Below are 15,887 nucleotides of genomic sequence, written 5' to 3' on the forward strand. Positions count from 1 at the left end.
TAGTATGCACACCACAAATTAGCAAAAATCAAATTATTTTGCAGTAACTGGCAGCTACAAGGCAACTTGACTCTTCAGGGATTATATCATACATTCGCAAGAACTGTTCTACCAGTATTATGTTAAGTGTATATACTGTAACAATATTAGTCTTAACATCTAAAAGCAATACCAAAAATGGTACTCAAGTTTACAATAAATAATTTGTAATATGGCGTAAATCTTGCATGTAAATGTCATTTATTGCAGTAAAAGTACCAGAAAACTAAGTGAAGTTTTACTAGAATTGCAAGCACAGGAAAGTCTCCTCCAAAATTCTGGTTCACCGTAAAAGGTAGAAAAGCTTAAAAACATCTTTTTGAGGAGATCATTTAGCTGGTAAATTGCACTTGGAAACACCCCTCTGCCAGTACCCAATAACATACTCAACAGGCAGCTAAAATTGCCTTTGTTACATTTTCTCAAGTTGTTAGAAAGAAAAAATTCTGATTATGTATCATTTACATCTGCTATTATGAAATGTCATCAACTTTAACATGTTCCTTGCCTCCAACAACAATCCGCCCTTCTCAGCCAAAAGTGTGCATCCAAGATCTAATAACGGAAGACAACACACCTTTGGAATCTAGCCCATGCTTTAAGTCATAACAACATATAATATCAAGAAATCCGACACGTTGCTAGACTAATCAACTTATTTTTATTAAAAATCAACCTCTAACCTCTCATAACAACTGTAACATCTTATCGTAATGAATATATAAATGTACATCATGGTAAGCAGGCCATTTAGCACAGATACAGTACTGTGACTATCTGCAGAACTGCATCTTTTTTACCTGCCCTGAGTGCATATCACAGCAGTCAGTGAACCCACTGCATCTGACATATCGCTGCTAAAACTGCAGACCTAGGTTTGATCATACACGTTATGTCAACTGCAAGCTGCTTCACCAAAACAATCCATACAATGCAGCAGCACATGGTAAAGTACTAAACAAGTTTATTAGAAGTGACAGAGAAAAACCCTGTCATTTTGAAAGACAGAACTCATTTGAGCACAGTAATAAGAAACTCCAAGACTTCTCTCTACGACCCTACGGCAAACCAAAGTTATGTGCAAGTCAATGCTTCTCACCTACCCAGAGGCATGACCAGTTCATGTAGCAGGTGAAGACTGTGCTACCATTCAAGAGAATCAGTTGAATATGCCCTAAACCTGTTTTTTAGTATCATCCATTTAGTGACTAAATATGGAAGGAAAAGGAGAAGTCTACACTGTCAACATAAGGAGAAACCTTTATTTTCAGAGGCTAGAGGTACTCTGCAGGACTATCATGATAGCAGCACTTAGTGGCTGGTACTAGCTCCATTAACTAAAAGCAGTCAGTGCTGTTACCTGTTACTGACTTGTTTACCAGCCTAACTAAATTTGGCCACCTGGCCACACACAGGTAGTGTTTGCTTATCCTTCAACTGCAACAAAGTTCTTACCCTCTGTATCATACAAATACACCCATATTGCTTCTAGGGTGATGTACAGCAACTTGTAGTATCAAACCTTTATAGTATTAAACTGATTTCAGGCAGAGTCAGCACTGCCAGGACAACTGGGGAGTGTAATGCAAGGAGAAAGTGGTGTCCTGCACAGTTTCAGTAAGAGGCCACTATGGCATTTTAGCTATCCCTCAGAGGTTCTCCTAGCTCCGAAACAGACTCTAAAACCTAACCACTTGATTGCCTGTTCTTTTTGATGGGACATTGAAGTTAGCTGTTATTTCAATAGAGCAGGTTCAGCAACAAATTGAAAGCAGTCATCCCGTGTTCATGCCACAGGTCACAAGACACTTAAAAAAAAAAAAAGGTATTTTTCTGCAATCTGGAGGGCTGAAAAAAGCACACTCAGTTTTTCCAAACTCCACAGGCCAAGGTCTGGCACAGCTGGCAATAAGCCATAGTCAATAACCCTCATCAATGCAGAGATCATTCAAAAAAAAGCCGTTGTTTTTTTTTATATATATATATCTATCTCGAAAAGTTTTATCAGCTGCACTTAGCATTACGGCTCCAGTTAAGTGTTACGATGAGGCATACAGAGCCTCTCAGAACCTGTTTGCTGCAGAAAACTATGTAAACATGAGAGGTCCCACACAAGTCAGCCCAACACTAATTAAGTCTGTCACAGAGGTACCTTGCTTTCTAATAACACTGTATCATGCAGGTATTTCAATTACTGAAGGTACTCCAACTCCCCACTGTCCCACATGATAAGAAGTCACAAATGGCACAGGTAAAGGTCAGTTACAATTCCAACAGAAAGGCTGGAAAAGGATGCTAAGATCACAATTAAAGGTCTACTATTTAAAGGTCTACTGCAGGTTTCTGGGGTCAGGTTTTTTTTGTTGTAGTGGTGGGGTTGTTAATGGGCTGGAGAAAACAAAATCTCTAGTGAGCTAACCTAAAATCTAGATACCATGGGAACAAACTCTATCTATACCTATTTGCTATGAATATTTTTCCCTTTAAAAAATAGTAGCTGTTATTATAACTTATTTCTAAAAGCATTTTTATCAAGTTTGAAATCAAGGCATAGCACAAAGCTTACAAAGCAAGACTATGAACATCACTGCTAAGCATTAAAACCTGACAAGAAAAGGGTTGTGAACACACTGCTATAAATTACACATTCAAAATATGTGCATAAAAAGTGTATCTTGTGGTCTGGACAACTGGCACAGTATCAGTATTTACACAGTCTCCTGATTAAATGAAGTTTTCAGGTAGAGACTGCAATAATACACAAAAGAAAAACTATAAAAAATTAGTCACCATTTATGCTTCAGCTTATTATTTGCAGATGATTTTACAATTATTTTTTAATTTCTTCTTCTTCACTGAAAGAAAAAGCCCACTTCTATTTTACAGCTATAAATGTGTCAATAAACGCAAGGAAATGATGAATGTTGTATTTTAAAAACTGGACCAAGCAGATTCATTAGTTTATAAATTCACATTACTCAAAGGTCAAGCGACAATGTTCACTAAGATTTGTATGTACTTGCAAATTTAAAATACACAGAATTAATATTAATTTTTCTCTAAATTATCATCTTATTTTAAATTAACATCAGGAAGCTTCCATGAGATAGATATATTGACAGTTAATAGTTTAGTAAGATTTGGGTTTTTAAAAGAAATATTCTAGTTTCAGTCTTGTTTAAAAGCAGATATTCTGAAGTAGTAACATTCCAAACACCTTCAGTCTGCAAACTGAAGTAGTGCAAACACTAATTATTAAGAATTTACTTTTCTAGACTTGCCAATAAGTCTTTAGCAGTATTTTAACAATATTTTAAGTTACGAAAGTGAACTGAGAATATTTGTAAATACAGACTTGCAATAAATTAGTAGAACATCAACCACATCACTCATTAATCTTTTGCCAGGTACATCAACAAGAACTTACCAATTTTAAGCTCTACATCATTTCACTGCATGCAATTACAGTTCCAACTTCTCTGAATAGGCAGTCCCTCCAAAAGAACACCAAATACTTTCTGAACAGAAAATTCCTGTTTTGTATCAGGTAATTTCTAGAGCATCACCTTTCCCTGCCTTTTTGTTGCTCTTCACTTGCACATCATATTTTTCTCCCACAGGTAGTCAAAACAGTAAAGATACACCCGGAGGAAAAAAACAGCTGTTTGGAAGCAAAAACCATGAGGTTTTTTTATTTCCTAATACTGTTTACTCCTTTTTTCCAGTAGTTGTCACTAATTAATAGTGCTTGAGTAACATGTACAGTCCCAAAGAAAAAGAAATTTTACATTACAGAAGCCTTTTTCCTTCAGATCCCTACCTCCCATGTTTATTGCTCCACGAGGACCCATATCACCCATTCTCATTTCCTGTTCTCTCTGAAAGTAAACATAGTTTTCATGGTCAACCTATCATTCTTAGAACTTAAAACATACCCATATACTCCATGAAAATAAAAGTTTTCAATTTCAAAAGTTTCCAGTGATTACAAAAATGAACAAAGAATAAAAGTTTACTATACTCCCCTGTTTTTATAAAATCAAATGGAATAAGAAGTTCAATATAGCAATGCTGTACATTTTTGCATAATGGTAAAGGTTAAATATCACAAGTTTCATTTATCAGATGGAGCAGTCTAAAGCTCCCAAATAGTTATGTGATCAAATGCAAATGAATCAATCTTCACACAGTATTTTTCATTATTACGAAGTATATTTACATTTTAACTGTTAATTAAAAAGTGGTCTTATTACAGTATTGCCTAAAGGCCGTGGTTCAACAATAGTCAATCTGGCTTCATGACTCAAAAATGCTTCTGTTGATTGGAAAACAAGCTCTGATGGTATACAAACCCAACCTGCCAGTTCATCTTTCTTCAAATAGTTCTGACTTAACTTGGTGGTGGTGCGGTTTTTAATAAATTATATCACACTATTGATATGTTAGTTCAGATACTGACCATGGTTTTCAAATCAGAATAAAAATGTAGCATCAGCTATATAACTTGCATTTATGCCAAATAGACAAATTGATCCATATTCAATTGATGCTCAGTCATCCAACAGCAAAAGAGTTCTGATGTTACTGATCATGAACCACGGCCTGCTGTGAAACAATACTCAAACGATAGTACCCAGAGTGGCAAAAATCATCCCTTAGGTGAAAACAAAGCGAACTACCACAAATAATTCCAATGGATTTTAGTATTATTGCTTATATCAAAAGGATGAGATAGAAACAAATTCACAGTTCAAAAATAAAACTAATGAAACTTACACCAAAAAATTGTTCTCTCATACATTTTCTGCAAGGTTAACATATAACTGATTTGAGTGAACACACATGTGCTGAGAATAAGCATATGCAAAACTATACCTGATTCTGAAAGTCATACCACTTATTAAGAACAAAAGTTCAGATGCACTTTGAAAACAATTCCACATACTAAGCAACTCAATCAGTCTTGCTATAAGCAACCTTTAAATGGAAACATCAATCAAATCAAAATATATTCATAGTATTTTTACAGTTTCACAAAACTCCTTTTCATTCAATTGTATCTGGGAAGCCACATGAGTCTTCTATCTTCACACACTTAAAGCAGCAGACACCAATATTTGACAGAACAGAGTCAATGGTTTTGTAAAAATATCCTGGTATGGGAAACTGTCATAAGATACATGACAAAAGGCTCACAGGTCAGTAACTTTGTTTCTAGTAACTCAACCTACAAAACGTATTTAATGTAAGAAGTATGTACACTATTTTCAAAAGAACATGGCTTAATGTGGAGAAGAAAAGTAATGCCTCATAACTAAAAGACACAGGCAGATTTTAAGGTCCAGCTATGAAAGGCCGTTGATGAACACCCAAGGACCTCCTCTTCTGACCCTAGAACCCACATTAAAACATGCAACTACTTTGTCAGACCTTTCACAGTAAGTTAAGGAAGGATCCTTGACACGTTAAGGAAGATCAGCAGCCCTGTTAGGATCAATCATACCCAAAACTGATAGAAATGAGTTAGTCACACAACTGGCATACAACCTTGTTGACATCAGTCTCTCCTTTTATACCTCAGCCCTGGCATGAAGAGGAAAACTGGCATATCCCCCCTAATGTCAATCCCTAGCCCAACATTCTAGAAAAACACCATGGCTATCAGCTTACATTAATCAGACTGTGTGTGCACATGTGCATGCATATGGGGTATGTGTGTGTGTGAAACAGGACATGCCAAACACAGCTGTGAGACTCTAGCTACAAGGGAGAGAACCTGATTTTGAATTACTGCACATAACTTATTTAATACATCTCAGGCTCAACTACAAGCTGGTGTGGTGTTTTTGTTGTTTTTTTTTTAAATGTGAAATGCGTCATATAAGGTAGGTCCAAGTACAATACCAGCTAGACAAGGATATTAGGTAAAGAGTTATAAAGCTGTACTAGTTACTAGAACTTAACTTGTTTTCTTTGCAAAGGATTGAAGCATTGGCAAGCTGCAACATATACTTCTTTTAAAAAAAGCACACTACGCTTCCTCCTAGCAATAAACCAGGTTTTTGTCAGTTTGAAATGCTACCAGTCTTCAGCTAACAGCAAGTACAACAAAAGAGAGGGGTAGAATCTGTAATTTTCACTTTAAGTCATCTAACCTTTGTAACAAAAACCATGGAGCAATTACTTGCCATTTCATAGCTTTAACTCTGGTGTTGAATTACTACCATATAAAAAACATTTCAGCTATAGACTCAAGATCCATAAATGTGCCTTATGATCTCTGCTGCCTGTTGATATATCAATGTGCCTACTGGAATTATTCTTCTTCCTACTGTACTTGTTCATAACTTTTTTCAGCACAGTGAAATTCTTCTGTACTGTTAACACAGGATTAGCTAATTTAAGATAAATCTCGTCAGAGAAAACACTGAATTTCAAATGTTAACAGACAGCATATATCACTAATGTAATGAAATGCTTGACATATTAACTGCAAAAATATGTACTTGGATCATTTGCCAAAGCCTGTACTTGCAGGAGTCCAGATGGTACCAAAATTCAGTCCTATCCCACACAAATCATGTTCTAGACAGCTATTTACTATGTGAGCATAAACAAGTTATTGCAGGTAAGTTAGGTCATCTATACCATGGGCTTTGCCTAAAATATGACAGAGTAGTGGAACCAGTGCTGGCTGATATTCCAGCCCACCCAAGAGCTTTGTTCTTGTATATTCAAGCCCTTGCAGAACCTAACAATGATAGCATTATCTTCTCAGAGCCTCTTTTCCCCACTAGCAACTGCTCATTCCTGAGTAGCAGCCTGCTTCAGCCCCTTCCCTGAAGCCACCCATAACTACCCATTAACAGGGAGTTAAAACTAAGCAGCAAGAGGAGGGCTAAACTTTTATTAAAGAAATCTGTGGGGAAGCTACTAAGAACCTCTGAAGTTACCCAGTACTTTGGCAAACAAACTAGAAGAGAACTAGAAAAATGGATATGCAGTTAGAGGGGAAAAAAATAAAGCCTTAAGAAAAAGAATGTGTGGTGAAGTATAACTTAACCTTTGGAAAGATTTAAAAAAAGCCCAAACCAAAAAACTAAGTGAAGAAAACAAAGAATAATATCCTGTTGTGAAAGGGTAATTGTTTACACACCTCAAAGGAAAGCTTTCCAAATTACTTCTGTTGCAAAATCCTTGTAAAATAATTAAGAACTCACCAATATAAACAACCCTCAAGGACCCTAAAGAAGGTCTGATTCATCGGAGCAATTTGCTTTTAGAGAAACTGCTATGATGGCACTACAGCATTATACTTGCTAATTACTTTAGATACAAGCATTAGAAATGAAATGTCCTCACAATTCCAACTCATTTTGATGTTAACTGTAAAAAACAGATCTGCACAAAAATACTGAACACATACAGTTTTCAAATTACATATATACTGTACAGTTCATATAATATGGATTCTCCCCTTTTACAAGTATTAGAAATAAGATTTCTTGAGCATTTGAGGTATATCGTGCAACATTCTTACACGTCAATCACCATTGAGACCAGTAACCTAAGCACACAGAGAACTACCAAGATTATTATTTTTTTTCTGGTTTTTAAAAACGTATTAGGATATTTTTAAATTCACTCTATAAAACTGTTTTGAAAAGACACATAAGAATTGATACAGGAGAACGTATCAGATGCAATTCCCTTTTCAAGCTGAAAATAAAAATACAAGTAGTCATGAAACTTTTTTAACTGTCAAACCAATATTACTTTTGGCCTTGCATTTGCAGCAGCCCAATGAAAATTAAAAATCTTGTCTCCAAATGACGCAATACTCATGGTAACAACACTATCAAAAAAGTTATGGTATGGAATAAATATGGCACAGAAGATATTAGATATTTGCAAAAAGCAAAATATCAACAGAAATACTAAAACAACAGCTCATCCAATTTTCTTCAACTGTTTGTGGCCAGGAGATGCACTTCCCAATTAACACAGGACTGACTATTCACTCACCTTTCAGCTAAGGCATGTTAATCAAATTAATGCTAAGATACAACCTCAAGAAAATGCCTTATAAAAAAAGCACACCTACCACATAAACTTAAAACTTGCACATTAACATTGGTAACTTAATTAGCACTTTATCTAGGTTGTATGTGTAGAGCAAGATGTAATTCACAGGGCTGTTGATTCTCACTTGTTTTCATTAAAATGGAAACTGAACTCTATTCTCTAGTAACTTTGTCAAAACAGGTATAACACTTCTGTACCTCTTACCAGAATTCACTACTCCCTTCTAGAGTGGTTTGTTTCATTAAAATCTTTCTAGAAAAGAAACATTATTTCCAAAGGCTTCTCTAGGAGGCCTAAGACCCTTAAAACCTTACACAAAACTGTAATTTAAAGACAACTGTATTTTAAAGACATAAATCATAAAAATGGTTAAAATTGCTAGTTTGGTAGTCAAAAATAGAATTTGGAGAATACCTTTGATAGTGCAGCATTTCTCTTTTCCTCAGAATATTCCACTACTTCGCTCCAATGACTAGCTTACTGGAAGTTAGGCTGCCAGCAAGGAGTTGAAGTAATAAAAGCCTTCTCTTCCACCAACTCCTCGTTACCTTTCCCTCTTTGGTTTATCCATCAATTAAGATTCATACGTAACATCCGGAATTTATACAATATCCTAAAATAGCTCATTTTATTCCATCACATGCAATAACAGTAAATCATTTTAATAGAAAAAGACTGATCTTTCAAAATCCAAGAGTTCTGTGTTTCTGAGCAGTGCTACCTAAATCCAGAGCTAATCACTCCTCTGAGCTGGGTGTCTTCCAGCCTGAACTACTTAAGAATTCTATGAACCGAACAATTGCTCCCACCCATAAGTGTAAAACAGAAACAAGCTCACTTACATCACACAAAATGACACAAGCAAATACATTAAACTAGATAACAACTAAAGGAAATGCAGCTATAGAACACGTAGCATACAGGAAACTACACAGCCCTATTTTTTAAGTAGGGCATCTAATGAAAAGAATTTTCATTACGTTTAATAGCTGTCAATAGGACTGTCAGAGAAAAGCAGATAGATAAAGCCAATTTCCTCCATGGTGACTCAAGTCATGAACAGAGGTGGTGGAGATGACTCATTAAGTTACAGCATTTTAAAAACCTAAACATTTAAAAAAACCCTTATCATTAAAAACCAGGAATACACATTGCATGAAATGCATGCAGATGCATATACTCCAGTAAATGCTACAAATTGGAAAAACACTCCCAGTGGTAGTAACAATGATAATTACAGCTACTGACAAAAACATTTCCGATTTCCCTTATGAAAAAAAGACTTATTATTAGACCAGTGCATTTCTTAAATATTTCCAATATTTCAATAAGATTGTAAAGGAAATATCAATGTTATTAAAATTGGGGAATTTATTTTAAAACTAATTAACAGCAAAAGTATAGGAATGTATTCCGGAAAAACCTCCACACACCACATCCTTGTCCTCTACTTTTTGTTTTGAGAACAAACAAGAAAGATCTTCAACTTCTGTGGGGCCTTCCCTCATTTCCCTTCTACATCTTTAGGAGAGCACTCAGTTGCTGAGGGTAGTCCTCAGCATCTAAACCTCACAGAAAGAGAAACAACTGCAGTTAAAACTAGCCAAAACTATTTACTATTCTAAGCTGAAGTTATTCTTTAAAAATACAAAAAAAATTACCTCTAGCAATGTTTTAATATCACAGTTGTAATAAAAATAACAGTAAATTAATATTAATGTACAAGACAGATACCAAAGCATATTAAAAACATCACTCTTATTATACCTTGTAGCATATACTGGTATGTTTTACATGGAATTAATAAAGAATTGGGTAGGATAGTACTCCATTACAAAAATTCATTAACTAAGAATTGAAAAGCCTCTCAGTGCATCAGGTAACACACATTAACACCAGAAAAGATAGAAATGGATTTCCATTTTGTGTGTGTGAAAAAGTACACGCACTCAACACTTCTTGCAGATTTAGAAGAAACTTTTCAAAAAGAAAGTTACATATTCCCTCAAATGCATCTATATTTTAATACCAGCCATTTCTGAACTTTACAAGATGGAGGCATTTAAGATCTGCCTTTGTTTAGGTAAAACTAGCTTCTACTTTCCAAATCATGCAAGTTGTTTGGGTTTTTTCTGGGAGAGTACAAAGTTAAATAACTGTGATCCTTCTAGTATGCTTTCTTTTTTTTGTCACCTTCCTACAGCTCGATGCAAAACCCAATCTAAAGAAAAGCTGACTTCCTTTGAATACATCAGTCCTCCCATGACGTTTAGGTGAGGTCTCTATATTGACAGTTTTGGAAAAGAAAGCAGTTTAATTGCATTAATATTACTCACATTACAAAGACATTCAGGGGACACCTCACTAACCAGCAATATTTAATAATGCTCTGTAAGAAAATACTATTTAATACAGAAGAGACAGCTGCTAGGCTAATCTAAAAGAGAGAAGCCCACAGACCACTTGGAGGCCCCTCAAACTTGTGAGCATCAAGGAGACAAAGATCCCAGAGATGCAATACATTTTACTGAACACTACATTGTAAATACTGTATGCACTCAAACTGTCACCTATAGCAGCTGCAAAGCCCTATTAATGCAATCTGATTACAACTATTGAAAATCTTCAAGAATGAACAATCATTACATTACTGTAATTCTCAAAAGATATAGCTGCAAGTGATCTTTTTCTTAAGACTAGTTTCAATGGGACTTGTAAAATTTTACATTTTCCTCAAAAGCTAAGTCAAAGGACAGCCAAGTACATTAACATAATCACTATTCTTGTATATTGGCCAAGAATAATTTTATTTCATCCTTTCCAAATACAACTGCTGTTTATAGAGGCAGCAGACCACATGGTGTCCTTTCCTTTGTAATGTAGAAGAATCATCCTATCTACCAGATTTTGCTTACATTTCAGGTGTCCTTTCCTCTTTTTTTTTTTCCCACCCAAAATGTTCTAGTTAATTCTGCCTCTAAGAAAGCAAACCTGTAACATCCTGTAAAAGATGAGTATATACTTACACAACCAAAAAGTAAAACTGGAGCAAAAAACATATTTTCTTTTTAAAAAATGTGGACCAAAATACCACCAGGAAAGTAAGATATTTTTTTCACAGCACAAAAGACTTCCAAACACTCCTGGCATTCATCACCTCCATACGGCACACTGGGCTTGTTCCGGCCTGGAAATATGTTCCAGATACTACTTCAAAATTAGCAAAGGGAAAACTAAAAAATCTTGTAGAAAAATAGTCATGCAAGGTGACAAGTTAACAGCTGGTTAAAGTTCTTTCAAGAAAAAGCCAACTGAAAAAGGCTAATACCTTAGAGTGAAACCTGTCTGCAGTAGCAAGTCACGCTCAGTAAACTGTTCAAATCCTGTCAAAACCAGATTCTTTTCGAAATTTAAGTTTGGGGTAGAAAGTAAACTAGATTAGGAAAACAGCCCAAAATACTTGCAACTGTTGCACGGTTGAGATGTTTTTTCACTCCTTTGCCATGAGAAGCAGAAAATAACTAGTGCTCAGAACTACAGGAGTAAGGCAAATGAACTAGAAAAGACAAATGAAATCCAAAGTAATGGGGGGGGGGGAATGTGAATAATCATTACTGTTTTTCAGTGCAGAACAAGTGAACAAAAGAATACTTACTGTCTGAACCAGAAAAGGTAGTAGTATAAACACTTTCTCAGTCACCAGTTTGGAGGCAGAGATATTCACCCATCTTCAATGTTAACAACTGGCCACCACCACTATCACAGAAGTTGTCTACATGCCTACAGAGATTTTTCTGGATGTCTTCATCTAGTGACCTTAGACACTAAACTTGAGAATTGCAAGCTTTTACAGAACACATTCCAAAAGTCAGAACTTGAATAAAAGCACAAATAAATATATTTTTATAATAAAGGTTATGTGCTTTTTAAAGACTTTTTACCACAGAAGCTACTGCAGGTTTTTTGGTTGTTGGGTTTTTTTTTTTTCTTTCTTTTAACACAGAACCCATACTTTCAGAATACTACATTACAGGCTAAAAATTCAAACGACAATCTAACTTGTTAACAAAAAAGGTAACAGTCTAAAATAACCCAATATTTACTACAGAACCTACTCTGTTGATGACAGAATTTTGCACCATATTGAGATTTATGTCTTTTCGCTTTATTATTTTGACTTTTAGTTACTTGCTGCTTCTCTGAATTTTAATACGGCATTTAAAACAGTGCATTAATATATCATTATTGCTGTGGGTTTTTTCCTGCCTATCCCATTTCTATTTGTTATAACACAGTAAAATACCGTATATGCAGCATTTACAGAATACAACTGACTAAAAAGGTTCCTCATTTTCTCAAACCTGTGGAAAATGTTATCTACCAGTCAAAAAATTAATGCATACAGAAGACAAAATCTGGCCCCGAACTGCATATACCAATAGCAAGGAACAAAATCCAAAGGTTTTAATTCCATGCTCATGCCTCTATTAAATCATCTTTATGTCATCTCTTCTGGTAAAGGAAAAAACTTCCATATCCCTTCATTATCTACGGCTACCCACATGAAGCACTCTCTGAAGGTATAACTTTTTTTCAAATGCCATCACTGCCGATCATTTCAGAACAAACAGGAACAGAGGTCTTCTTTCTATCAAAATTTCCCCTTGATTTAATAATGAACAGTCACAAGGAAAGTAAAATTCTGCTTCTCAAATACTTTAAGGTAAAATTCAGAAATACTTTTTTTACAAGACAAAGGTTCTTAGAGAAGGTAACCACTTTAAAAATCAGGAAATCCTTTTTTTTTTAAAAAAAGGAAGATTATCTGTATTTCAGCTCTCTGAATATCAGCTTCCTCTTTACAACATTCTGTCAATTAACTTGGTTCTGCAACCTTAAATCCATAGAACTAATAAATGAAAACACTTCTCCCAGTTCTATAGCTTAATATCTTGAATGAGAGTAATAAAATTAAAAAATTTTATACAGTTCAACAGCTGAACAGAATGAAATTTTTTTTTAATTTGTAGTCAATTTAAGGCACTAAACTGTTTACTTACCTGTAAAACTACTTTCGAAAAGCAATATCCACCACACCACCGAATTCACAACTGAAACATGTAATTACATTATATTCACATCTTCAGAGGCTTATCAGAGAAATTTATGGTGTAGCTTAGAATTATTCTGGTTTTCTTTTAGCTAAAGAAATGGCATGAGAGTAGGTAAGTATCAAAACAGACATCCATGGGAGCACGGAGGATACCATACTTTCACAGAACAAGCTGCAAAGAATTTAAGATGCACTCCACAAGTCACGCCAGTGGGCGTGGTGTTGAAAGGCTATTTAACTGGTAACGAGGTCTGAGCTAACTGTACCATCATGCAGAAATACATAAAAATATTTAACTGAAAACAGAGTGTCATAAAACAATGCTGTATTTTAGATTTCCCAAGTGTTAAGTTTTCCTTGCACGAGAAACAAATCTAGGCAAATACTGTAACAGCAAACATTTGACTGATTCAAAACAACCTTTTGCAACTGCAAGACTCAAGGATGAGATGAAGTAAAAGCCATCTAGGCTTCCTTAGAAGAAAAATTAACCAGCCAAGCATATCCTTTATCAAGAAGTGTTTATGTAAAAATCTAACAACTTCTTAATTGGAATATCAAATATAACATTGCAAAATCAACTTTAAACACTTTAAAAGCAACACTAGTTATAGCCACAGTGTACTAAATATGACACTTTGCCAGACTTTTGTATTAAGTTTTTCTCACCAAGCAGATATAATACATGATGACTAAATTTTAACACAAAAAAAGAGACTAGTTGTAGCTGCTATTGCATAACTGATCCGAGTTACCAAGTAATTAGAATATGCAAGTATTTGTCAAAAGGAAGCTGAAAGCCAAAGTTTTTCATTGCTACAAAAAGGTCCTATAAGAGAAACTTCTAACAAACATATATAGCTTTCTATATGACTGCTGCTTACAATCAGAATAGTTCGATGTTTTAAGACTTCCCCAACAAAGCTCTGGCCAAAGTTCCCACATACAGCACATAAACAAATAAAACATGAACAAAGAAGCATCAATGGAACTTTCTGGCATGAAACCACGCTCCACAGTTTTCCAGCTCTCCATAGTTTCCCAGCTAGTACTTTTATACAACCTGGAGGCCATTTACTGTAAAACAGGAGCAAGACGAGGTAGACTTGAATGAAGACAGACACTTATTTGAATAAATAAGAGTTCTGAGAAAAACAATATACATTGGACCAGGCAATTCTAGCATTTCAATCAAAAGTTTGAGAAACTAGTCATCTCAACAAATCCAAACTGGTTAAGAAAACCTGCCTTTTAGTTGATCCCCTGACCCAAATTCATACACAGTAATTCTTAAGCTACAGTGGCTGCTTTCATCAAAAGATATCCAATTCATTTATTATAGACCCAAAACTCAGAATCATGTTAGGGACACCATGGGCATCACAACAGGGACAAACAAGAAGAGCTGGTCATTACCTAAAGAACATACAAGTTCCCCTACAGAGAAACAAATATTTAGTTATTCAGAAAAGGCAGAGGAGAACAAACATATACTCCGTAAGTAAATAAAATTTTAAGACTTCCAAAAACCAGCATTATATACAGAAGAAAAACAAAGCCTGAAGAACCTAGTTTTGACATTACATTGTCTTTTTCTGATCTTTTGTATTAATATATTCAGAAGAGACACCAGCTAAACTGCCACAAGTGTATCAACAAAACTGCATTCAGCAACACCAGTAAAAGCAATGTGCTTCATGTTACATACAAAATAAAACTAATACAAATACTTCTTCATCCTACACCATTAGCCACTGTAGGAAACCATAATGGGGACACACACCTTAGGAGAGCCTGTTGTGATAGGACACGGGGTAATGGTGTTAAACTAAAAGAGCAGATTTAGACTAGTAAGAAATTTTTTACAACAAGGATGGTGAACTACTAGAACAGGTTGCCCAGAAAGCTGGCAGATGCCCCATCCCTGGAAACATTCAGGGTCAGGTTGGATGTGGATCTTTGCAACCTGATCTAATTGGAGATGTCCCAGTTCATTGCAGGGGGGGTGGACTAGATGACCTTTAAAGGTCCCTTCCAATCCAAAACACTATGATTCTGTGATGGTGTTTGGGAAAACCACCTTTAAATGGCTGTCCTGGTTTCAGCTGGGATATAGTTAATTTTCTTAGTAGCTGGTGCAGTGATGTGTTTTGGATTTGGTGTGTGAACAAAGCTGACAGCACACTGACATTTTTGGTTGTACCTAGGTAATATTTATTCCAAATCAAGGACTTTTCAGTTTCTCGGGCCCTGCCAGCTAGAGGGCTGGAGGGGCACAAGGAATTGGGAGGGAAAACAACCAGGACAGCTAGCTTGTACTGGCCAATGGGATATTTCATACCATAGAATATCATGCCAAGTATATAAAAGCTGGCGGAAGAAGGAAGGGGGCAGGGGCGAATTCAGCATTATGTCATTTGTCTTTCCAAGTAACCATGATGCATGATGGAGCCCTGCTTTCCTGGAGATGGCTGAACATCTGCCTGCTGGTGGAAAGTAGTAAATTAATTCCTTACTTTGCTTTGCTTGCGTGCATAGTTTTTGCTTTACCTATTAAACTGGTTTTATCTCAACCACAAGTTTTCTCACTCTTAACTCTTCCGATCCTCTCCCCCATACCGCTGTGGGGGGAGCGTGCAAGTGGCTCTGT

General features: G+C 35.6%; 1 protein-coding gene across 17 annotated transcripts in view; it reads right to left on the reverse strand.

The window, feature by feature from the left end:
- The window catches only part of PSPC1 (paraspeckle component 1), a 68,151-nt gene that overhangs the window by 31,749 nt on the left and 20,515 nt on the right, over nt 1–15,887 (reverse strand). For 7 of the 17 annotated variants that reach the window (XR_008730932.1, XR_008730931.1, XR_008730928.1 and 4 more), the window contains exon 7: nt 3,860–3,917. The exons of the other annotated variants lie outside the window; for them this stretch is intronic. Coding sequence is in view for 1 of the 7 variants with exons in the window: in XM_055702308.1 (XP_055558283.1) it covers nt 3,860–3,917 (58 nt within the window). In the remaining 6 variants the exon portion in view is untranslated. The remainder of the gene's footprint in view (nt 1–3,859; nt 3,918–15,887) is intronic. 17 annotated transcript variants of the gene reach the window in all.

Source organism: Falco cherrug, chromosome 2, assembly GCF_023634085.1.
Source record: "Falco cherrug isolate bFalChe1 chromosome 2, bFalChe1.pri, whole genome shotgun sequence".
Taxonomy (NCBI): Eukaryota; Metazoa; Chordata; class Aves; order Falconiformes; family Falconidae; genus Falco; species Falco cherrug.